The sequence below is a fragment of the Pelophylax lessonae genome (assembly GCF_965119305.1).
Source record: "Pelophylax lessonae genome assembly, chromosome: 9".
Taxonomy (NCBI): Eukaryota; Metazoa; Chordata; class Amphibia; order Anura; family Ranidae; genus Pelophylax; species Pelophylax lessonae.
The window spans coordinates 233,293,100-233,317,177 of NC_138776.1; the positions used below are offsets into that span (position 1 = coordinate 233,293,100).

General features: G+C 44.8%; 1 protein-coding gene across 1 annotated transcript in view; it reads right to left on the reverse strand.

Moving 5' to 3' along the window:
* Positions 1 to 589: 589 nt before the first annotated feature.
* Positions 590 to 24,078, reverse strand: part of RPS6KB2 (ribosomal protein S6 kinase B2) — a gene marked incomplete at its 5' end in the record, with an annotated part of 95,447 nt that continues 71,958 nt past the window's right edge. The window contains 2 exon segments of the mRNA XM_082269357.1: positions 590 to 769; positions 16,342 to 16,436. Of these exon segments, the coding sequence (XP_082125483.1) occupies positions 643 to 769; positions 16,342 to 16,436 (222 nt within the window). The 3' untranslated portion in view covers positions 590 to 642.

Here is a 24,078-nt window from a genome sequence, read left to right on the forward strand (position 1 = left end):
GTATGCTCTGCATTCTTACACTGTGCCCTGAATGCAGAGAACACTGTGCCGTGATAACGACTCCCATGCGTATGTGCGAGAGTGAAGTTATTATGACCCAGCAAGAGAACGCTAACTCGGAAGGAAGACCAGGGTGGAGATAGAAGCCCTGAGAATAGCGACAGATCAAAGATGGAGGGCTCCATGTAGGAGTTTACTACCACCTTAAATATTAAGATGGGCCTTTTCAGTACACTTGATGAAAGTGTGTGAAGTAGGAAGGCCTGGCTGCTAGTATCATGCGATCGCTGGGAGCATGGTAATCAAAAAGCAGCATACCAATCAGACATCCCTTTGGATGTCCAGCACTCTTGGTGGCCTTGATAAAGCTAGACTGTTCAGAAGTAAACTAAAGTACTTTGCAAGGTGTGCCTGTAATAGGACTTCAAAATCTCTTCTGACTTCTGTTAAAAGGACATATGAGCAGAAGATTCAGAATTCTGGGTAGTCTATTCTACAAACAGTGCTAGCTGGTGAAAATAAAAATATACAAATTCTTTTTCTTTACAACTATATTGATGTTATTTTGTACAAATGTAGTGACAAAGTGGAGTTTCCCTTTAACTGTAAGAGGATAGCTTGCTATAGGCCTCGATCTTTGCCTTACTGAACAAGCCTATTTCTGGCTTGCCTTCCTTTATTCTTGCGACCTCTGGAGGAAATAGGAAGTGGCTGGGAGGACACAAGGGTCTTCACTTCATTCTGATAAACTTGAGGAGCACTTCCAGGGCTGCAAAAAATAAAAAATAGGATTAAAAAAAATAAATAAATAAAAAATAAAATAATAATAATAAATAATAATAATAATAATACCACACCAAAATGTTTCATGGCAGCTATTGTAACATATGCAAGAGTTTTACAATGACATTGTAATGAGCAAAGTTGCAAGTCAAACCAAGGAAGACAGAGATAAACAAGAAGAAATAAACGAAAAACAGGAGGACCTTTCTGGGCCTATCCCTTAAAATGGGCTTTACTAAAAAGAGTGAGTTGCGGTCATATTGGTCCACTGACCCAATTCATCCTATGCCCGTGTTCTCTGCTACCATGGCCAGCACTAGATAAGAGCAAATATTGCGGTTCATGCACTTCAACGACAATTAACTTTGTCGTCCTCAGGGTGACCCTGAACATGATTGGCTCCACAAAATTCGGCCCTTGTAAACCACTTTAACCAAAAATTTGCATCCTTGTATATCGCCCAACAAGAGGTCTGCGTTGAGTCCCCGATTACATTTTCTGGCCGCCTTGCTTTGTTTCTCCCCAGCAAGCGTGCCAGATATGGGGTCATGATGTAGAAGCTTTGTGACAGGGCAACAGGCTATATATGCAGTTTACTGGTTTACGAGAGAAAAGAGGCAACATGAAGCCCCCAAACTGCCCAGACTACATAGGGAGCAGCAGCAAGATTGTTCGGGACTTGGTGTCACACTTATTCAGAAAGGGGTACCATTTATACCTGGACAATTTCTACACAAGCGTGCCACTTTTTGGACACCTCTTTCAATTTGAAATAGGTGCATGTGGCACTGTGTGATCTAATTATGGGGGCTTCCACCAACGGCTTGTAAATGCCCCACTTAGTCCGTGGGAGAGTGCCTGCTTGAGGTGCAATAAATTGCTTGCAGTGAGGTGGAAGGACAAACTGAAAATTTTCGTTCTGTCTTTTATTCACGCAAATACGGCAGTCCAAATTACAACATCGACTGGTGTTGTTGAGAAGCCCCTCTGTTTCCACAACTATAACTGTAAAATGGAAGGGGTGGATTTCAATGACCAGATGATGGGGCCATACTTAGTTGCCCATAAGGCCAGACGCTGGTATAAAAAAGTAACTATATACTTATTCCAATTGGCTCTTTTCAAACGCTTCTGTACTATACAAAGCGTCAGGAAGAACTGGATCCTAACTAAAGTTCCAGGAAGAGATCATCACAGCCCTTCTGTATCCAGGTGGTGCTGTTGCCCAATTTCCCAATCAAGATGCAGTGAGTCGGCTGCATGAGAGGCATTTTCCAGATGGTACCACTACCCAAAGAGAACCTCAAAAAAATGCATTGTCTGTAGCAAGCGCGGATACATGCATGACACCCGCTAGCACACAGTTGGGGAATATTAGTATAGGGTACAGCACAGCACAGTGTAGGGCACACTTTCACACAGGGCCTCGAAAGAGGTTAGATGGCTATCACATTTTGAGAGACCCTAACCTGGAATGTTTAAAGTTACAATAAAAGTAAAAGAAAAAATAAACCCTGCATAAAAATTAAAAAAGCCAAAATATAGTTGTTGTTTAATTGTTCTTACCATCTTACTGTAATGTTTTATTTTTACTATGTTTTATTGTTAACCATTGTTTGCTTTGCAGGTACGCCTTTCAGCTGCAGCACTGATTTATTTTTCCAGCAACAGGGTTTGCTCTCACGATACGCAAATTCGTGACTCCAGCGCTGTAGGAGGAGATTTCACCACCACAGGTTTAAAAAAAAAAAAAAAAAAAAAAAAAAGCACATGCATCAAAGCATAGGGGATGGGTTGGACACAGGGCGGATCTTTCTTCTGCTTTGGCATATATTTTTATTCACTTTTCTTGGCAGAGATTTCTTCATCTACATCAATCGATGTGAATGGAGGAATCGGTTAGGTTTTTTTTTTTCTCCATTTAGCTCACGGGCTGCATGAAAAAAAAAAAAAAAAAAAAAACACATTACAATATATGCCTTACAAGGACCAACAATGTACTGGTTGCTGGACTTTGAGTGGTTATACTGGAATGATGCCTGCAGGTTTAAACATCATCTTGGTATTCTTTTTTTCAGCTGGAGGTAAGCTTTCATGTAAAAGCAATCCTAGCAGCTAATTTGCCACCAGACTGCTTTTATAAGCAGTGGGAGGGGACATCCCTGTCCCCCCCCCCCTTCCAAGGTTTTCCCGGGCTCTCCTGTCCCACTGGGAAAGACGAGAATGCAGCTAGTGGTTACACCAGCTGACCATAGAGCTGATCGGAGACCAGAATGTGGAGTGAAATCAACAATTTACACCCTTAGAAAGCCTGAAGGCAGTGAACGGTTTTCGGGTTTCTGTATGCGGCTAGACTGCCAATAAGTCTCACAGGTGGTATCCCCATACTCAGGAGAAGCAGCAGAATGTATTTTGGGGTGTAATTTCACATATGGCATGTGTGAGCAATATATAATTTAAGTGAAAAAAAAAAAAAACATGGCAAAATATAGAATATTCCTGGACTCAACATGCCTCTCAGCAAATAGCTTGAGATGTCCACTTTCCAAAATGGGGTTATTTGGGGAGGGGGGTTTGTGCCATCTTGACATTTCTGGGCCTCGGAAACTGTGATAAGTAGTGGTGAAGTGAAATGAGCAATTTACGCCCTTTGAAATTCTGAAGGCGGTGATTGGTTTTCGGGCTCCTGTTATCCTCCTACTCAGGAGAAGCAGCAGAATGTATTTTGGGGTGTAATTCCACATATACCTATGGCATGTGTGAGCAATATATCTTTTTTTTGTCATTTTTCCAATCACTTGTGACGAAAAAAAAAAGAAAATGTTTATAAAAAAAAAAAGAAAGAAAAGGTTTATATAATATATATATATATATATATATATATATATATATATATATATATATATATATATATATATATATATATATATATATATATATATATATATTGGGCTCAACATGCCTCTCAGCAAATTCCTTGGGGTATCTACTTTCCAAAAAGGGGAAATTAGGTGCTAAAATAGCAAGGCAGTACAAACTCCCCCCATAAGAAATAAGATCAAATAAGTCAAACTAAAAGCTGCGTAAATGTACCATAGTTTGTAGACGCTATAATGTTTGTGCTTATTGAATTTTTTTTATACCAAAGACATGTGGCTGAACACATGTTGGCCTAAATGTATGACAAAAATTTAGTTTGTTTTTTTTTTTTTATAATAAAAAGTAGAAAATATTGTTTTCTTTCAAATATTTTTTGGTCTTTTTTCATTTATAATCGCAAAAAATAAAAATCCCAGTGGTGATCAAATACCACCAAAAGAAATCTCTATTTGTGCGAAAAAGAGGAGACAAATTTTGTTTGCATACAGCATTGCATGACTGCGCAATTACCAGTTAAAGCAGCGCAGTGCCAAATTGGTCAGGAAGGGGGTAAAACCTTCCAGAGCTGAAGTAGTAAAAGCAACACCAAAATTAACTATAAAAGAGCAGAAACAATTCTCACATACGCTTCATCAGAACCACACAACAGGATGCAGATATAGGAGCTGGCTGTAGCTTGGTAGAGCAGGAAACACTCACCACATACATATACCACATGCAGCTAAAGAACACAATTGTATGAGTGAGGTGTGCTAAACAAGGGCAGAGCAGTGCAGAGTGGAAACTTACACCTACACAGACAGACAATCTTAAATTTTGCAGCAAAGCCAATCACTACATTGTATTGTATGAAGAAAGAACAAGACTGCAGCTGTCCTGCACTGTCGATACCACGAAAGAGAACCTAAAACAAGTCAACATGATGCTTTTCTTTTTTCCATTTTATTATTCAAATTTAAAACTTCTAAAAACGCTGATCGTTAGCTTTACTGTGCGAATTCCTGAAGTTGTACACTATAGTTGTTGAGTTTACATATTGTACTTTACTAAGGTAAATTTATTTCATTACCTTTCCTTATTTACAAGTTGGTACATAAAAAAAAAAAAAAAAAAAAAAAAAAAAAAAAGTATTTTGTATTTGTATCTAAAATTATCACATAAGTGAAACTCCAGACTGATAGCAATTCCTACTTGGATAAAACTAGTTGACACCATCCACAGTGACCTAAATCAGTTCCTAAAAGTCAGTTTCTACGTTAAAGGCATAATTAATCCAGTATTGGGGAGTTTCTGTCTCAGCATGTTCTCAATGAGGTTCATACAGAAAGGTTATGATCGAGCTGACCTATATTTTGTTATAGAGGAGGTGGCCTCGGGAGAGAGAAAAAAAAAAAGTTTCTTAACCAAGGAAGATAGGAGCCCTTCAGATTAAGATGAATTTAATAATGCCTTTTTTACTTCTTACTCTGTCCAGCATAGGTACAATCAAGGCATTGGCCTAATTTGAAAAATTATTTAGTTCTGGGCCCTTTAATTCCTGGGACTTGTGATGTAGTGTTAAGAGGTACTCCTTCCTTGAGGAATTTGGTGGCCCCCAATGTTATTAGTCCCCCTCAAAAACTTTATTTCTTTCATGACTTTAAAGGTTTTTATCCTTGCCACAAATGTGAGGTCTGTAGGTAAAATTTTTTAAAAAGGTTGAAAATAATATATTTTACCTTAAATTAAACAGTAAGGTCTTATGATATACTATCTTTTGTCACACGTAATACAAAGAATGTTTGTTACGTGATCATTTGCCCTTGTGGTTAGCATTATATTGGAAGAACCATAAGAAAATTACAAACTAGGTTGAAGGAACACGTTGCTGACATTGGGTCTAGATTTTTGAAGCATAGTGTTCCTAAGCATTATTCTAAGGTTCATAGTTAGAATCCTGTTGGTACATTTCTGGCAATTGTATTTCTTTTGAATACAATTGGGCTTTGTATTCTCCTTATTGGAGAGTTAGTCATTTCAGAAGGGAAATTTCCTGTTTAGAGACCAGATGGATCTATGACCTTAAAACCTATGTTCTGTTAGGCTTAAATGTGGAATGGGGCATAAATATTTTCATAACAGTTAGTTTAGTTTACTTGGTAAAAATATGTATTTGAAATCTTGGGATGTTATTACAGATTGATATAGTGTTGTCCTTTAATATACTTAGTATTTTTTAGTTTTTATTCAAAGGAATGTATTTTCTTATTCCTCCAAAATGTTAATTACATTTTTTGATTTATTTTAGATCATTAAGTTTTGTAAATAATGTAGCAGGCTGGTGACATTTAGTCTCCCATTTTATCTTTTAGTCTTCTATTTTTGATACAATTTTTGTTTTTGGGAGCCACATGCTGGGTATACTGCTGTACATGCAGCAGTTTCTACTGCTCTGGTGGATATTTGGATGGGCGTGTTCCTGCTGTAGTGGGCGGCCTTGTGTTTGAGGTTCAACTAATGGCTGATATGCTGCATGGGAGGTATTTGTCCCTATTCAGGAGCATAGCGTGATGTTCAGTGTCAGACAAGCCCCCTGACCACGAGACGAAAAAAAAACACGTTGGGCGTGGCTTCTGATATGACATCACGCACACCAGCCGGAGCCCGATGGCATCCATACAGCCTGCTACATTGGATCCTCGCTGTGTTTCTGGTGTTTTTAATTTTTTATTACTGTGGACTGCACTATTGGCAATTTTTCTAATAAGTGCTTTACTATTTCACAATGAGCTTTTTATATTGTCTTTTATTCGACTGGTGGCCTTTTGCTGTGGCGGTGGTGATTCATGTGGGATGGTCAGATTGAAATGGGAGACGGTATGTGAAGGATCATTCATGCGTTTGACCATTTCTAATTTATTAGTCCTGGCAGCTTGGCAAGAGGCTTTAGATCGGTGATTGGTGGTGGCAGCACTTATTTTTCACTGGAGAGTGGAAGACATCTAGACAAGACTACTTACAGGACTTGTTTGCAATCTTTTTTGCACCATATTAGGTGGTGCATGTGGTGGACCACTTTTATGAACTTTGCACATTTTTAATTTTTATTTATTGCACTTATTGGTTTAGGAGCGGTTCTCTTCAAAAACTATTTAAATATGTGTTTTGCACATTTCTATCTTATTTATTGGTTTGCACTTTATTTTTATTAATTAATGAACGGTTTGATTTTTATTTGCATATTTTTAGCACTGCGTTGATTACTTTAAAAAGTAATCATTGGATACACAGTTTCTGACAGTGGTATGTAACATCATAAGTGCATCATTGCATTGTAAAAAAATGGATGTTTGTTCTTATCCAAAAATGCTTTCTTGAAGTCCATTGAGGGATGCAAAATTTATAGAACAATGAGTTATAATGCCACCTACAGAAAGGCTAGAACAGACACAAGTGAGACAGCCCTAGTAGCTATATGCGCTTCTACATCCACCATGCTCAGTTTGTAACAAGCAGTACCAAAAGCCACGAGCCAAAAGTAGGGGAGAGACCTGTTACCCCTACAAAAATAATGGTCATTTAGGGGCACAAGATACTTAAAAACATGTAGTCCCAAAAAAAAAAAAAAAGAAGAAAAAAGCCAGGCAGCAGAGCAATACAGACTAGGGGTCGACCGATTATGGGTGGGGCCGATTATCAGAGGCCAATATTCACTTTTTTTTTTTTAAGTATTTGTATCGGCCACAAAAACTTGCCGATATTGCTTCAAGTGGTTGTACTGTCAGATTAAAAAAAAAAAAAAAAAAGACAGGTTTTAAAACAGCCAAACTTGACACTTTGAATGTTTTTAAGTGCAGAGGAGAGGTTTGGGGTCTTACAGACCACAGATCTATCTATAAAGAGTACATATCACTGCCTATTACTGTCACAAGGGATGATAACATTCCTTGTGACAGCAATAAAATTGATAAAAAAAAAAAAAACTTTAAATTTGCAGAATACGGCAACTAATACCGGCTATCGATATCGATGGATCCCCAACACAGACTACCTTTATCAGCATCTACTTAGTACGCAAAGACATCCATCCTCCTAAGGACACTAGAAATAACAGCACGGTGGATGTAAAAGAGGTTATAGCCCCTTTGACTGACCTATTAGTTTGTTTCTGTTCCAGTGTCCAATGCTCCTGTAGGTGGCAATATAACACACTGTTTCCTTAAAGGATGATCAAAAATATTATTGGATTTTTGTCTTACTGTAAAATCCTTTTCTCTGATGTTCATTGACAGACACAGCTCCAGAATCTTCTTGACCATTGGGTTATGCTGCCCCTACAGGAGTAAGACACTAGGCAGAAAAAATCTTTGAAAATAGGGTGGTCTGCGGCAGCTCCCTGTATGGCCGCTTAATCAGGGAGCTCCGTCCCGCTGTGTGCTAACTGACAGCCCTGCAGCGCTCACCAGCACGTAACTGCCTCCTCCGGGCACCGATCGGCTCCGGAACACCCGCTGCACCTCCAGGGACCCCCGATGTCCGGTTCCCAGGTCCGTAGGGACCTCTCTCGACAATTCTTTTCGGAGGCCTCCCGCCCTGCCAGCCCCAAGATGGCGGCCGCTTCTCCTCATAGCGCGGGACCGGAGGATCAGGAGGACATTTCAGATGATCCGACACCCACCACGCCACACAGGTCAGTGGATGACTGCCCGACCACCCCCCTGGACTTGCCCCAGATCCTGTCCCCTGCCTCTACAGTCTCACTCCTGGAGAGGACCCTTGGGGAACTAACTCAGTCCCCGGCTGCGGCCTACCCTGCTGTTCAGCCCCTGTCACAGAGCCCCCTGCCTCTCCCTCATCCTCACCAGCAGGATTTTTCCTATCTTATGGCTACCTTTTCCCAGATGCTCACACGGGGCCTGGCGCAGACTGCTTCCCAAATAACTTCTGCCATCTGGGATCCAGACTGGAGGCTATTGAACTGAAATCGGACCAGACTGTCCTTAAAGTCAACCAAAACTCAGCCAGGATGCAGGATTTACATGATCAACTGGACACTGCTTTATCAAAAATTGATGAGCTTGAGAATCGCTCCAGGAGATAGAATTTTAGGATCAGGGGATTACCTGAAAGTGTTAAAGATATTGATGATGCCGTTACCGCCTTCATCCGAGACTTGATTCCTGACATACCGCCTCACCGCCTGGAACTGGATAGAGCTCATAGAGCCCTGAGAGCCCCTCTCCCTGACAGTTCCCCAAGGGACGTTATCGTTAAGCCGCACTTTTTTAGAGTAAAAGAGGCGGTCATGAGGATTGCACGCTGCTCCGGCCATCTGTCTATCCAAGGCCACACTATCCAAATATTCGCGGATTTGTCGCCTACTACTATTCAGAAAAGGCGATCCCTCAAACCACTCCTTCAAGTTTTGCAACAGAAGGCAATCAAATATTGGTGGTCCTTTCCCTTCCGTCTTACTTTTCTTCACCAACAACGTACCTACAGCTTCTCGGCTCTTCCGGATGGCGAACAGCTCCTCCTAAAGCTCGGCCTCATCACTCAAGACCCCAAATCCTCCGCTCCTAACAGAAGCTCCGGCTCCTCCAAACGCCCTTCTCCTCAGAGCCCCCTGGTTCCAGCTTGGCGGAAGCAGCAGTTCAAGAGGGCCAAGGACGCTAAACCTCCCTAGATATTCTCCACATCCGGGTTGTCTCTCCACTTTTTCCTTGCAGGACTCACTCCTGTTTTCTTACCTGTGAGGGGCTAGGCCCCACGGTTACTTTCCTACATTAACTCTCCTTACATATGACCCCCTTTTTTTTTTGGGGTCAGTATTGTTTTTGTTTTGTTGCTCAAGGGTGTTGGACATCTTCTAATACTGTTTTTTTTATATGAAATTGTATTGCTATGCTTACACAGTGGGGGGTTACGCCCCCATTGTCAGTAATTGCTATTGGACCCTTCAGGTGGTAAACTTTGGCTGTTTAAAAACTTTCCTGAAACGTGTATTTTTATCTTTTGCCTTTTTCCTCTTCCTTGGGGTGTCTGGCCACAGCGGGACTCCTGCTGTGCCTCACTCCGTCTCTTCCTGGGACTTTTTTCCCCACGTAGAGTGGAGCTGATGCCTTCGCTCCTCGAAGACATCTACGGGTTTCAGGGGTTGGTGGGATCTGGCCTACCTCTCCTGAATTGGGTGGGGATTTATTCTTTCAATGAATGTTGGCTAATGTTACAGTATGTGTGCTTGTTTTCTCTTTTCATTTTCTTTCTTCTTCTCTCTCCCCTTTCCTTCCCTCCCCCCCCCCCCCCTCAGGTCACCGGGGGTCTCTCTAATTTTTCCCTACAGGGTTTACGTCTTACAGGACTGTCGCCATGTTTGAACTTCGCTGCCCGCCATGAACGGCTCTGGACTCATTGCTTTGCTCCACCCTCAGCTCCTCTTGTTCTGCTGAATCGATGACGACACCGAATACCGCCTCCCGTCCTTGGAAGATTGCTTCTCACAATGTCCAAGGGATTAATTCCCCGTCGAAGAGACGTAAGCTTTTCAATCTGTACCACTCTCACCACATTGACATTGCATTCACTCAGGAGACTCACTTCCCGGCATCTTACAGACCTTTGTTTGTTCACCCTAAATACCCTCAATTTTATTTGGCCAACGCTACAGATAAAACCAGAGGAGTTGCGATATTTTTTGGCTGCCATGTTCACTTTGAACTTACCCGGAAAGTAGAGGATCAGGAGGGGAGATATTTATTGCTCATAGGTTTGCTGGGGGGATTAAAATACTCTCTCCTATCTTATTACGCCCTGAATAAACGCCAAGATCTGTTTTTTCGCCACTTATCCACCCACGTCATTCCCCAGGCAGAAGGCACATTAATCATGGGGGGGGGGGGGGGAGGACTCTAATGTAGCCTTGGATCAAAGTCTGGACAAATCCCACCCGGGTAACCCCTCTCTTTGCCACCCTCCCAGGCTGAGTACCAGGGTAGCTAAGCTGCTCTTCTCGGATGGGTTGGTGGACATTTGGCGGGAACATAATCCCCACGCCAGAGACTACACTCATTTCTCGATCCCACACAACCTCCTATCAAGGATAGATCATATTTTTATTTCTACGCGGGCGGTCCCGTACACGCTTACTTCCTTCATTAAGGACTCACCTATCTCTGACTATGCCATGGTTGTCTTATTGCTGAACCGCTCTCCCGCATTTGACGGTACGTTTCGGTGGCGTCTTAATGAGGCGCTTTTAAGCAATCCGACTCACTGCACAATTATATCTAAAGCACTTGAGGAGTACTTCTCATCCAATGTCACCCCGGAAGTCTCCCCCGAGACTATCTGGGCTGCTCACAAGGCGGTTATCCGGGGGAAGCTGATTCAACTTTCCACCAACCTTAAGCGTGATAGGCGAGCGGATCTACTTAAACTGGAATCTGACTTTCTCGCGCTTAGTAAGGACCACAAACGGAACCCTACCCCGACTTCAAAAGTTCGCCTGGAGGATTCCAGACTTCAATTGAATCTTGCATGCACGACTGAGGCAGAGAAACCACTCCGTTGGTTGGGAGCAAAATTTTATGCTTCCACCGACAAAATTGGCCCCAGACTCGCGGTTAAATTGACCCCCAGACAGCGCTCGCACACAATTCCCAAAATTAGAACGTCTCTGGGCACACTCTCCCAAAATCCCCAGCAGGCTTTGCAATCCTTTCATTCAAAACTATACGATTTTCAATCCCGATCCCCCTCCCGGGAAAAGCAGTCCTTCCTAGATGGGCTTTCACTCCCTTGTCTCAGTCGAGAGCATAGGGATATTTTGGAGGACCCTATTTCCGATTCGGAAGTCTTGTTCGTAATTAAGCACTTGAAGACGGGGTCCACCTCTGGGCCCGATGGATTCTCCTCGCTCTATTATAAAACTTTCAGGCTTACTTTAGCGCCTCACCTCTGTAGATTCTACAACGAGCTGCAAAAGGGAGAGCCTATTGAGAGGGTCTTAAATTCAGCGTACATTTCGGTCATCCCCAAACCGGGCAAGGACCACAGTGATGTTAGCAACTACAGACCTATCTCTCTCATTAACGTGGACCTAAAAATATTGACAAAGGTCCTCGCTAACAGGCTATCCAGCTTCATCAGTACATATGTCCACAAAGACCAATCGGGTTTTATCCCTGGGAGACAGGGATCCGACCAAATTAGGAGAGCTGTAGACCTTATCTCTTTGACCAACTCCAGATGGGATGGTGGCCCTCACCAAGATACTTTACTCCTTTCTCTCGACTTACATAAGGCGTTTGACTCCCTCTCTTGGCCTTATCTCTTTGAGACCCTCCAGAGGTGGGGTTTTGGCACCAAATTCCTCAATATCTTGCGAGCCCTCTATTCGCTACCCTCTGCCCAGGTCCGGTTGCTGGGACACTACTCTGCTTTTATCCCCATTAGGAGGGGCACGCGACAGGGATGCCCCTTATCACCCCTTATATTTGCGATTGCCATAGAATCCTTGGCGATTGCGATCCGCCACCACCCAGACATTCATGGCGTTTGCTGTGGTCCGACAGAGCACAAATGCGCTCTTTTTGCAGATGATGTCCTACTCTTCCTGACATCCCCTGTTTCGCTCCCCTCCGTTATGCGCTTGCTCCAGACGTTCTCCCTCGCGTCTGGCCTCACCGTGAATTTCTCCAAATTCATGGCTCTCAACATCATGGTTCCCATACCTACTCTCGAGGCTCTAAAACCTTCCTTTCCATTTCTCTGGTGTCATGCCTCGCTCCCCTACTTGGGAGTGCACCTTACCCGGTCCATTACCACTTTGTACCAGACTAATTACCCCCCCTTGTTCAGAAAGTTGAAGGCCGACATGTCATGCTGGGATTGTCACAACCTCTCCTGGCTGGGCAGGATAAACTCAGTCAAAATGACCCTGCTACCGAGGCTGCTGTTTTTCTTTCGTTCCCTTCCCATCCCCCTTCGTAAAAGCCATCTGAACGCCTTACAATCCAGTGTAGTGAAATTCGTTTGGGGCAAGAAGGGTTACCGATGCTCACGCTCTGTACTGTTCCGACAAAGGAAACAAGGCGGATTGGCCTTGCCCAATCTCTGGAAATATTATCAGGCAGCTCAGCTTGCCCAGTTTTCTGTGATCTATACCCGCGGTCCGAAACCCGACTGGGTTCACATTGAGAGGCAGGCTATCCCTACTTACACACTGGACTATGTCGCCTGGTGCCCACCTAGGCTCCAACCTGCGATCTTGGCACCCACCCTATCGCACTCTATCAGCCTATGTAGACAGCTCTAGCGACTCCCTAGTCTGGTCTCACCCATGAGGCCGTTAACTCATTTATTCCATCATCCCCAATTCTGGCCCGGGCATGACGTCAAAGCTTTTCACTGGTGGACAAACAAAGGTCTGTACCGCATAGGACATTTCTTATCGCCCTCCGGCCCACTCTCAACTTGAGATGCTGGCGTCCGAAAGGTTCCGGTTTTTTCAAATTTCCCATTTTCTGCATGCAATGTGGTCAGACAAACAGGTACCTCCAAGATTGACATCCTATGAGCGGTGGTGTTCTGAATCATCGGAGCTGAGGGGGGGCATATCAACCATATACGCAGCCCTGATGGATCCCTTAGATAAGCCAGCTTATGCCCTCAAATGGGAAAGTGATTTACAGACAGCTTACTCGCTAGACGAATGGCACCGTATGTTTCATAGATCCTTCAAAGGCGTCATTAACACGACTCTCATTGAGGCAAACGTTAAAATTCTGACTCGGTGGTATTTGGTACCGACCCGTCTGGCACTTATGTTCCCTGGCACATCACCCTTGTGTTTCAGGGGTTGTGAACTCCAGGGGTCCTTCATTCACATTTGGTGGACATGCCCTAGAATCCGTTCCTTTTGGAATAAATTTTTCCACCTGCTTCGACAAGTCACGAACCTACAGGTCCCCCAAACACCTCATGTCACCTTCCTCCATGACTTCCCATGGATGTATCCTAAGAGCTTGTCCACCCTATTGTTTTTTATGCTCCTGGGCGCGAAGCTCACGTTGGCTAAGTCCTGGAAACAACCTTCGGTCTCCCTTACCGCTGCTAAAACGGAAGATCTCTTGGATCATGGCCCAGGAAAAAATGGTGGCAATCTTCCAGGACCGATTAGCTAAGTTTGAAGCTGTTTGGGATCCATGGGCTCAATACCTGCATATAACCTTGTAGACTTCCCTGACTTCCCTACCACACCTACTGTACCCCCGGTGACTCTCCCTCCCTTCCTTCATCCTCGTCCTGCTTACTCGCCCCTTCTTCCTTCCTTCTGTCTCTCTTACCCCGATCTTTCTACTCATTTCGTCTGATTTTTGTATTTTATTTTCCTTTTTTATTTATTGCTTTTAGGATTGGGGCTTCCCCCACTCCTCCTTGTGGAGCCTTTTCCCATTGATCCTGCCTCCGTACCTGCTAAGGGTTTCTTCTGCTGAGAACCCTGTTATTTGTCTTGGTGAGAGGCCTGGTCCCCAAATGTGTCGCAACCCTCCTGGGTGCTTGGGGCCGGGGTTTCCCTCACCGATTTGCTGTATGTTCACCCCTCCTCCCCACAAGATTCCGCTTGGCTCCCGGGGGGATCTGGGGAAGTCTCTCCATCACTGGTTCCGGTTTATTAGCACACGTAATGGGCCTTTTCTTTGGTCGTCGTTCTTAGTTGGCCAGTAAATGCTCTTCTGTGTACTTCATTGTTATTATGCATTGTTCAGATCGATCTCTTGTTTCATTGTTGATTGCTAGTGGTTGCATTTGACAGTTTGTATTGCTTTTGTTGTATTCAAAATAAAATATATGAAAGGCAAAAAAAAAAAAAAAGAAAATAGGGTGGTCTGGTGCGCTAAACTTGTAGAAGAGTAGAGTTGTGTTTATTGTGACGTACTGGTGCAAACCTGATCGTCCACGGGCTGGGTGGTGATTGGAGGAACAGTCACCCTCTTAATGATTGGTGGTCAGAACAATAAGAGAGAGTGACCCTACATAACAGGTAAAACCAATGTCGATGTGAATGAAAGTGCCGCTTTTCAGCTGTCTTGATCGGCTGCCATGCGCAGAAGTGCAGTTCTAACACACAGGCAGTGAGCCTAAATGTAAACTGAGATGTGCATGCACTGCTTAGTGTTCATTCTCCAAGGAATTACGAACAGGCAGTATAAAGTATAATGCACTATTGGCTTCCTTCTCTTGTTCTCCAATCTGCATCATGTAATCTGCGGGGGAGTTTAAGAAGAGGAGAGGAGTGTATATTTTTGGAATCCCTTGAGACCATAGTGGGGAGATCCATCAACAGGAGCTTTCACACACGCGGATATATATGCATATCTGGTAAGAGGCTATTTATTAGTCACTGGCTACAGGGATACACAGGTGTGTGATCCTTCCTTTATGGGACAGGGGTGTTATCAATTCCAGGTGTTTAATAATTCCGCTAACATGTCCCTATTTGCTGGTAAGAAGCCAATCTTGAAGGTGGTGGGATTTAAGTGTGTCACTGAGCACTGACTGGACCTTCATTTTTGGATTTTCATCACTGGAATTATCACATGGACTTTTGTTTATATTTGAAGCACGGATATTACACTGTGGACTTTATTTGTTGATTTGCACCCTTTTCACATTTGCATTTGGTGTATTTGATTATATACCGTATTTTTGGTTGTCACAATACCTATTTATTGTAATCACATATAGGTTATTTGGCACCATATTTGTTTAGCGCACCAGACCACCCTATTTTCAATATTTTTTCCAGATCAGGTATCTGGATCTTTGGTAGCAGCTTCACGGTTTGTTTTAAGATTCATCAGCGCACCCATATTCACCTTTAAAAAAGAAAAAAGCTTTACCAAACCTATGGGGCAGTCCCAGGGGGTATACTCCCACTTCCTGCTATAGACACTCAGTTTTGTTGCAAGCAGTGTCAGAAGAAATGTAACCCAACTCAATAGAGGGGTGGGTGCTGTGTCCATCAATGGACATCAGAGAAAACGATAATCCAATTTTCTCTTATGTCCATTGAGGCACTTACCCGCTGATGGTAAAACATTTCCGCTCCCCCAGCCTAAGAACCGCCGCAGGGAGCCCAAAGAACATCCCTGCCCCAGTCACTAACCCCAGGAGGCAGGAAACCTGCTCAACCTCCCTGTTGTGCACCTGGAAAAAAAAACAGCCAGCAACAACCAGTCCCCCTTAAGAGCATGTGGCAAAGCCAGCTCACAACCACACCTGGGGGGGGGGGGGCGAAAGACCCACAGAGACCATTTAGAAGGGCTGGAAGTGGTAGTATATCCCCTGGGCCTGCCCCATAGGCGTGGTAAAGCTTTTTCCTGTCTAGTGTCCTTCTCCTGAAGGGGCAGCATAACCCAAAGGTCAAGAAGATTCTGGAGCTGTGTGCGTCAATGAACAAAAGAGAAAGGGTTTTTTTCCTGATTTAGACCTATTAAGCTTTGATATCCTGAGGCAAAGGAAAGATTATACATGTTAAGCTTTAACTGTATACACGTTTGTTGATTGACAAGTTGTGCAGGTTTAAAAGGAGACCAAGTTAGGCTTATGTAGCCATTTTAGATACATCAAGTGCTCAGCCAGGTCCTCATTTAAAAATAAATAACATGACATTATGCTAGGAGTTACAGTGCTCACCTCTGAGATGGAAGATGAGGAGACTGATGCCATGATTGGAAGCTGAAGACCTCACGAAGACTATCGAAGACTGAAGGGGCGATGTAAGTGAAACCCTATCCAGTGGTAAAAACGATGCAAGTTAATAAGCATGGCAGGAAAAAAACAAAACAAAACAAAATACAATACAATACCCAAACATATCAAATCATTAACTGAGCTTTTCCCCATCACCAATATACAGGATATAACCCTGCCATGGAAATCCATGCCTTTCACTCCTTGCCTCACTTGCTTCAGATAAAAAAAAAAAAACACACAAACTAATGCACCTCTGTATTCAATAGTGTGTTATGAATTTTATCTTTGAGTACCTAAATTTGGCTTGGTATCAACCTCTTGCAGTCCCTGTACAACAAAGCTCAGGCTGGGAGAGGGGAAAAGCAGTCCATCAATGAACATCAGAGAAATGGAATTTACAGTAAGTCAAAAATCCCATTTTCTCTTTCGTTCATTGACAGACAAAGCTTCTGATCTTCTTAACCATTGGGATGTCCCAAAGCAGTGTCAAATATGAGGGGTGGGAACAGCAAGAAATAAGTCACAAGTCTAAACCATAGCCAACCAGGTGACAGGAGCCCAACCATAAAATAACTGGAGCCTACCTGAAAACTTTACACCCCAAAGAGGGAACAGGCCCTCTAAAACCACAGCCTGTAAAACCTTGTGGCCTAAAGAAGCATCCGCAGAGGCCAACACATCCACTTTAAAGAAATTGTGGATGACGGAAGGCCCAAGAATCACTGAGCGCCTGAGTAGAGTGCGTCTTGACAGGGAAAGGAGGAACCTGACCCTTGATGTTATAGGCCTGAGTCACAGTCTGTCTTATCCATCTGGAAATGGTTGCAGGAGAAGCGGACAGTTCTTTCTGAGGCCCATCCATGAGCACAAATAGCGAGTCGGACTTCCTAAAAGACTCCGTAGCTGCCAGGTACATTCGGATTGCCCAAACCACATACAGGGCATGCAACGCCACTTCTCTAGGCTGTTTCTGCCTTGGACACAGGGAAGGCAACACAATGTCTTCATTCAAATAGAAATCAGAGACAACCTTTGGAAGGAACAACGGAGAGGGGCAAAGAACCACCCACGCGCACAGGTGATTGCCACCAAAAAGGCCACCTTCTGGGACAGTGTACGAAGGGGGAACACCTTCGCCACTCTAGATGGCTTGTGAGTGCCAAAGGGAACCACAGCTTCAGCTGCAGCCTCCATTTTGAAAGTCTTATGCACAGACACAATCCGTGCGTCCACCAGCGCCTTTTCGTTGGCGGCTACGGGAGTGGAGAAATTCAGGGTGCGTGGTCGCAGACCCCACAGGGTGAGCCAATGCCGCCAAATCAGATTTAGGATTTGAGGAGACAGATGAGGCAGGGGGGTGCTTTTTGCAAACTTGCCACCCAAAAGCCACCTCCACCCGGGACACAAAGAACTCTAGGACCGCCGTCAGAGCATCGATGGATGGTTGGAACCCGGAGAACCCCACAGCCTCTGAGAGGGGGTCAACGGGCTCCAAGGACTCCATGAGCAAAAAGGAGGACCCTCACAAAAAAGTGCAAAACACTGCTAAGGGACACCCCCACCGCGCTGGTCACACCACCTGGTCGCCAGCAACTGAGCACCCCTCAATCCTGCAGCAGAGAGAGAAAGGAACCCACCAGACTCGCCACCACCCCACAGAACAGGCACCGGCAGCACCAGGGTAAACTGTACTTTACCTGCGACATCCATGGAAAGAAGAGACCCAGGAGTCAGCACTAGGGGATAAGGAGGGGCTCCCACAGCCGAAATCTCCACCAAGAAAGGCTCCAATGTCATGGCCACCGCTTTTTTTAATGTCGGACTAATGCAAAATGGCCGCCAGACTACACAAATACGGCCGCCATGTATTACAGAATACAGGCCACAACAAAATGGTGGCCCCACGCGGTACTACGAGGCTCTCAGGGACCCAGGTGGGATCCCTAGGCCTAAAGCAGGGCACAGAAAAGAAAGGGGGTGCCCAGCAGGAGCCCCCCAACCAGTTATAGTCCCCCAATTCGCCAGCGACGCACCCCCGGCCCCATCGCCAGCACAGCACCCTGCCCCAGGAGATAGGCCAGACCACCACACTAGCCCAAAATATAAGGGGGTGGGGGGCAGATGGGGGACTAGAAGACCCACAGGGACCCAATTAGGGTGCCTAATGGGAAGGAGGGGAACCCAGGGCTCCAATCGTCCCATGGAGGGGCCCACATCTACCCCAAAATACTCCAAGGGGAGAAGGGGGGGGGGGGGGACAGCTACTCGCCATACCAGGAACTATGCGGGCAACACTCCAGACAGAACCTCCTCTCCATCAAAATGTGGGGCTGTCAGCCAGGAGGAACGCTGCGATACAGGCACAGGCCAAGACCCGGTTATATGCAACCTCACGAGGCGTTTAACTCACAGGCCAGCCACTATGTCTCGATGGACCTAACGCGGAGCTGAGGTCTGCAAACGCTCACTGGCACAACTTTGGTAACCACTGGATCTAGATTAACCATCCCATCGCCCAGTGAGGCAGTGGATTGTAGATTTGCAGGAACAAAATAAAAAAAAAATAAAAATCTAAAAAAAAAAAAATCTAAAAAAAAAAAAAAGGGAAAAAAACCGTCAGGACCAGAAATTCCAGCAAGGAACTAGGTCCTTACTCCTCACTAGGCAGAAAAAAATACTGAGTATCTATAGCAGAGAGGGGGGGGGGGGGGGTATACCTCCTGGCACTGCCCATAGGCGTATTCCGTCTTTTTTTCTGCCTAGTGTCCTACTCCTGTAGGAGGCAGTATAACCCAATGGTTAAGAAGCTCAGGAGCTGTGTCCATAAACGAATGAAGGAGAAATACTCACCAGTTTCCATGTGTCACTTCTTTCCCACCTGAATGAGTGACATGCTACTACTTTGCTGGTGACTTACATACTACAGAATTTCCATCAAAAAGGAGGAGATACTGAACTCATCCAGCCAGTGAGTGAGTAATACATAGAAGTATTCAAGTATTTTCTCACAGTTTTTAGGGCCATGCCACCTGTCAGATTGCCAAGTATTAGTTAACAGCAGCAGAGAAAAACCAGGTATCCCGCCCTGCCAAGCAGAGACACTTGATGATCACTGAATTAATGACTGAAGTTACAATCAGCTTAAAATGATTCTAGCAACAATTGTGTTATGCACACATAGCAACACCTTGTGTGTATGGACCACCCACTGCAACAAGTGATTTTTAAAAAAGGTATTTAGAGCCAAAAGGACAGTGAACAAGAATAAAAAAAAAAAAAAAAAAAAAAAGAAAAAAAAAAAAAAAAATCAATACAATAGGTTATAAAATGAAATCCGTGGAAATATGAGAAAGGCTGTCAGATCTGACAGAGCTCCTGCTCCTCTGAGCTCCAGCAGGGCAGTACCCGATGGGAGTACATTACCACAGTTTTTAAAAAAGGCTCAGTTTGCGAATTGTAGGCAGGAAAAATACTTGACTAGGCCAATGGGGCAGTCCCAGGGGGAATACTCCTACTTCATGCTATAGGTACTCCGTTTTGTTACAAGCAGTGTCAGAAGAAAAAAACCCAACTCCATCAATGAACATCAGAGAAATGGATTTTCCGGGAAGTCAAATATCCCGTCTGCTCTTTCGTTCATTGGTGGACACAGCTTCTGATTCTTAAACATTGGGATGTCCCAAAGCAGTGTCAAACATGAGGGGCGGGAAACAGCAGAAATTTTTTTCCCCAAGGCTAATCATAGCAAACCAGATAACATGGGAGCTCAACCATAAACAATTGGAGCTCATCTTAAAAACAATACACCCTCAAAGAGGACCAGGTCCTCTAAACAGCAGCCAGCAAAAACCTTGCGGCCAAAAGAAGCATCCACAGATGCCAACACAATCACTTTACCACATGTACCACAATAACTTTCAACCTATTTCAGTTTATCTCTTCCCCCTTCCCTTATTTCTCTCTCCACATACTTTCCTTCTCCTCTCATCCAGGAATTCCTATGTGTTGAGGCCGACCCCGCCCCCTCCTTTTTTCCATCCCCTGTGGCTGTTCCTTCCCTTGTGGCCCCACCCGGCGCACCCGGGGGGAGACGCAATTTACATGCGGACCTCCCCCCGGACCTTGGCCCCTCCTGCGGATGACGGCTGAACACATCAGCCCCGCCCGCAGTGCTGAGACCAATTACTGCGTCGGTGCCGTTGGAACGCAGGCCGCGCTTCCGCATCCGGGGGCGTGTCCTGCGTTCCATCGGCAGAGGATGCCTTTGGCCGCACAACTTACGTCGGAGCGTGCTCGCGGGTCGCACTGCGCATGCTGCGGCGTCCCTCACCGATATTTAAACAGCGGCGGATGCCAGCCACGGCATCCGCCGCTTTGACCACACACAGGATCCCTTCACCACAAGGTAAATACCTGGAAACCTGCCATTCTGAAAAACCACCCTCACCATTACTATTATCAGGTCGGTCCTAAACAAGAAATGTATCATTTCAGGGACACTGCAAGGCTACCGATTTCAGCCTGAATACCCAACACCATCCCTATTACCAGGTAACTCACCAGCTAGATATACTGCTCAACTTCTCAAATCTCCACTCTTTTACTCCTCATCATCTCATTGTGTGTAATATATATGCTATTTCTTTGGTCTCTAGACACACTTCTCAAACAACCTAGAGGAGCGAACTAAACATGGAGTGACTTACTCGATCTAGGTATATCCTAATCAATACTTACAAATATGAATACTCCTTACACCTTCTCCCATAACCTGACGTGCTTCCATCCTAACATTTACCTAGGGACCACACTCCCTCTCTATTGACGGAGAATCAGAAATACGTTCCCTGTCAGAACACACACACCAACAAATTAAGGTATGAATTTATACATTCTCCTTGTTAAATTTAGTTAAAATTTAAATATTTATTCAACCTCAATATATAACAAGAAACATATAACATATACATACATATATATCTCTTTCAGAGGACCATACAAGTCACCCTTTGAACTTCAGTGCAACAGGCACATCTCCTCAACTATATATGCCGAGACTTTTGCCATAAGGTATTTTTTCCTGTACCTCTGCACTCATCTCAAGATCAGATCTTCTATCCTTTTGAGTACATTAAAAATACTGATTCTCCCACATATACGCCTACACAGAGACAAGTGCGACCCCCCTCTTCGGCATCCTCGCTAGGGCCACATTCGTGAAGACCCACACCCTCAGGGACCAAGGGGTGCACACATCAGCACTCAACACAGCGGAACCCTCTTTTCTCCTTCTTTCTCTTAGCAGCAGTGACTCACTTGTCACACCCTCAACAAGTTACAGGTACAAAAAACTTGCATATCCAAATCTTATCTACAGGTATAACATTTGAATGTTTGAGATCTACCTATATTGAAACTGACATAATTCTCTATGCAATTAATTTACACAATATCTATTATGTTATGTAGGAAATCACAAACCTCCCCACTTACAGACCCCTGAAGAAAGGCCTGCGTGCCTGAAACGCGTCGGGTGGGAGGATTTCCTTCAAGTAACCAACATATACCTCTGAGTATATGCATCACTATTCTCTTCAGTTTTATATATTCTTTGAATATCATAGTATTTATGCTTTCTGTACATACATTTGCAATACGTCAGATCTATGTAAGATCTATTTTACTATTTGTTAATAAAATCATTTCAATTTTATACATTTGTGGAAGTGTGTTTGCCGGTAAAGTCCCACACCCTAGGGGGACCCCCCATTCTGTTCAATCACTTTACAAAAACTTTGTAAAAAAAGTGTGCAACGACGACCAGGTGGCCGCCTTGAAAAGCTGCGTCACTGACACTTGATGATGGAAAGCCCAGGAGACACCAAGTGCCCAAGTAGAGTGCGCCTAAACAGGGCAAGGAGAAACCTGACCCCTGATGCTATAGGCCTGAACCACCATCTGATCCATCTGGAATTGGTCGCAGATGAAGCAGACGACCCTTTGGGAGGTTCGTCCATGAGCACAAATAGAGTCTGACTTCCTAAATGACTCCGTAGCTGCCAGGTACACCCTTATTGGCCAGACCACATCCAAGACATGCAAGGCAATTTCCTTCAGATGTTTAGGCCTGGGACACAGGGAAGGCAACACAATGCCTTCATTCAAATGACACAGTCAGAGACCACCTTAGGAAGGAACGACAGACAGAGGCAAAGCACCACCTTATCCATGTGAATCCCCATAAGGTGAACGACAGGATAATGCCATCAGTTCCGACACCCTGCATGCAGAGGCGATAGCCACCAAAAAGTTCACCTTCTGAGGCAGCGTAAGCAGGGAAACCTCCCGAATATTTTCAAATAGAAGCTTCAGTAGAGCTGCAAGCAACACATTAAAATTTCAGGGCGGCAATAGAGCCCGCACTGAAGGAACGTAATGTTGGACACCCTGAAGAAAAAAGGTACTCATCAAGGAGTGTGTGGCTAAAGGTCGTTGAAAAAAGACAGCCAAAACCTGATACCTGGTCCTTGATGGTACGCAAGGCCAATAGATCTTCCTAGAGGCAGATTTCTTAGCTTTTAACAGCGTAGGAATCACTGGTTCAAACAAACCTCCATCTTTCAGTACCTGGCGTTCAAGAGCCAAGCCATTAAAGCCAGCGACTGTAAAGCAGGAGGGAAGATTGGTCCTTGGGACAGCAGATCCTCCGAGAGAGGAAGTCCCCAAAGAGCATCGGTGACCAGCCATACCAGATCTGCATACCAAGACCGGCGAGGCCAGTCTGGAGCCACTAGAATGACCGGAATCCCTTCTGCCTGAATCCTGCACAGGAGTCGTGGCAGACCTTTGAGAGGGCTGGAATGAATCAGTAAGCCCACCTTCGAATGCAGGCTACTTACCAAGCCACCAGGACACTTCTTGTGCCCCCTTGGTGATTGACATAGACCACGGCCCTGGCATTGTCTGAATGAATTTGTACCGGACACCCCTAAAGATGACTGTGCAATGAGCCAGACAATGTCTGATTGCTCGAAGTCCAGTACACTAATCGGCAGTCTGGGCTCTGCCAGAGTCCAGACCCCCTGAGCAAGTCTGTGCTGAGGATGCCTCCCCACCTGGACAGGCTGGTGTCCATTGAGACAACTGTCCAGTACAGGGGGAGAAGGATTTTCCCTGTCGAAAGTGCCGGAGAGCGAAGCCACCTCTAGAGACCGTGGTTTCTTGAACATTTCACCAGAAACTCTTTAGCAGAGATTGTGTGGAACTGTGCAAACAGATTGCCTCGAAGGGTGGACACCGTCAGGCCCAGCACACGCATGCATGCCTGGTGGGATGACCGTCTGCTGAACAACAGAAGCTGAATTGCCTCCTGCAATGTCTGGAGTTTTTCCCAAGGTAGAAACATTCTGGCTGAGGCCGAGTCCAGAGTCAGACCCAGATAGTCCAGTTTTTATGGACAGAGCCAAAGCAGACTCCTAAATGTTCAGGATCCAACCGAACTGCCTCAGAGCAATCTCCAGTAGTCCATCAGAACAGTCAGGGACTCCGCTCGCAGAAGATCGTCTAGGTACCCCAGTACCGCAATCCCCGCTGACTCAAACAAACAATGCCAGCACCGGGGCCAACACTCCTGTGAAGACCAAAAGGTCAGCGACACAAACTGCTAATGCTCCTCAT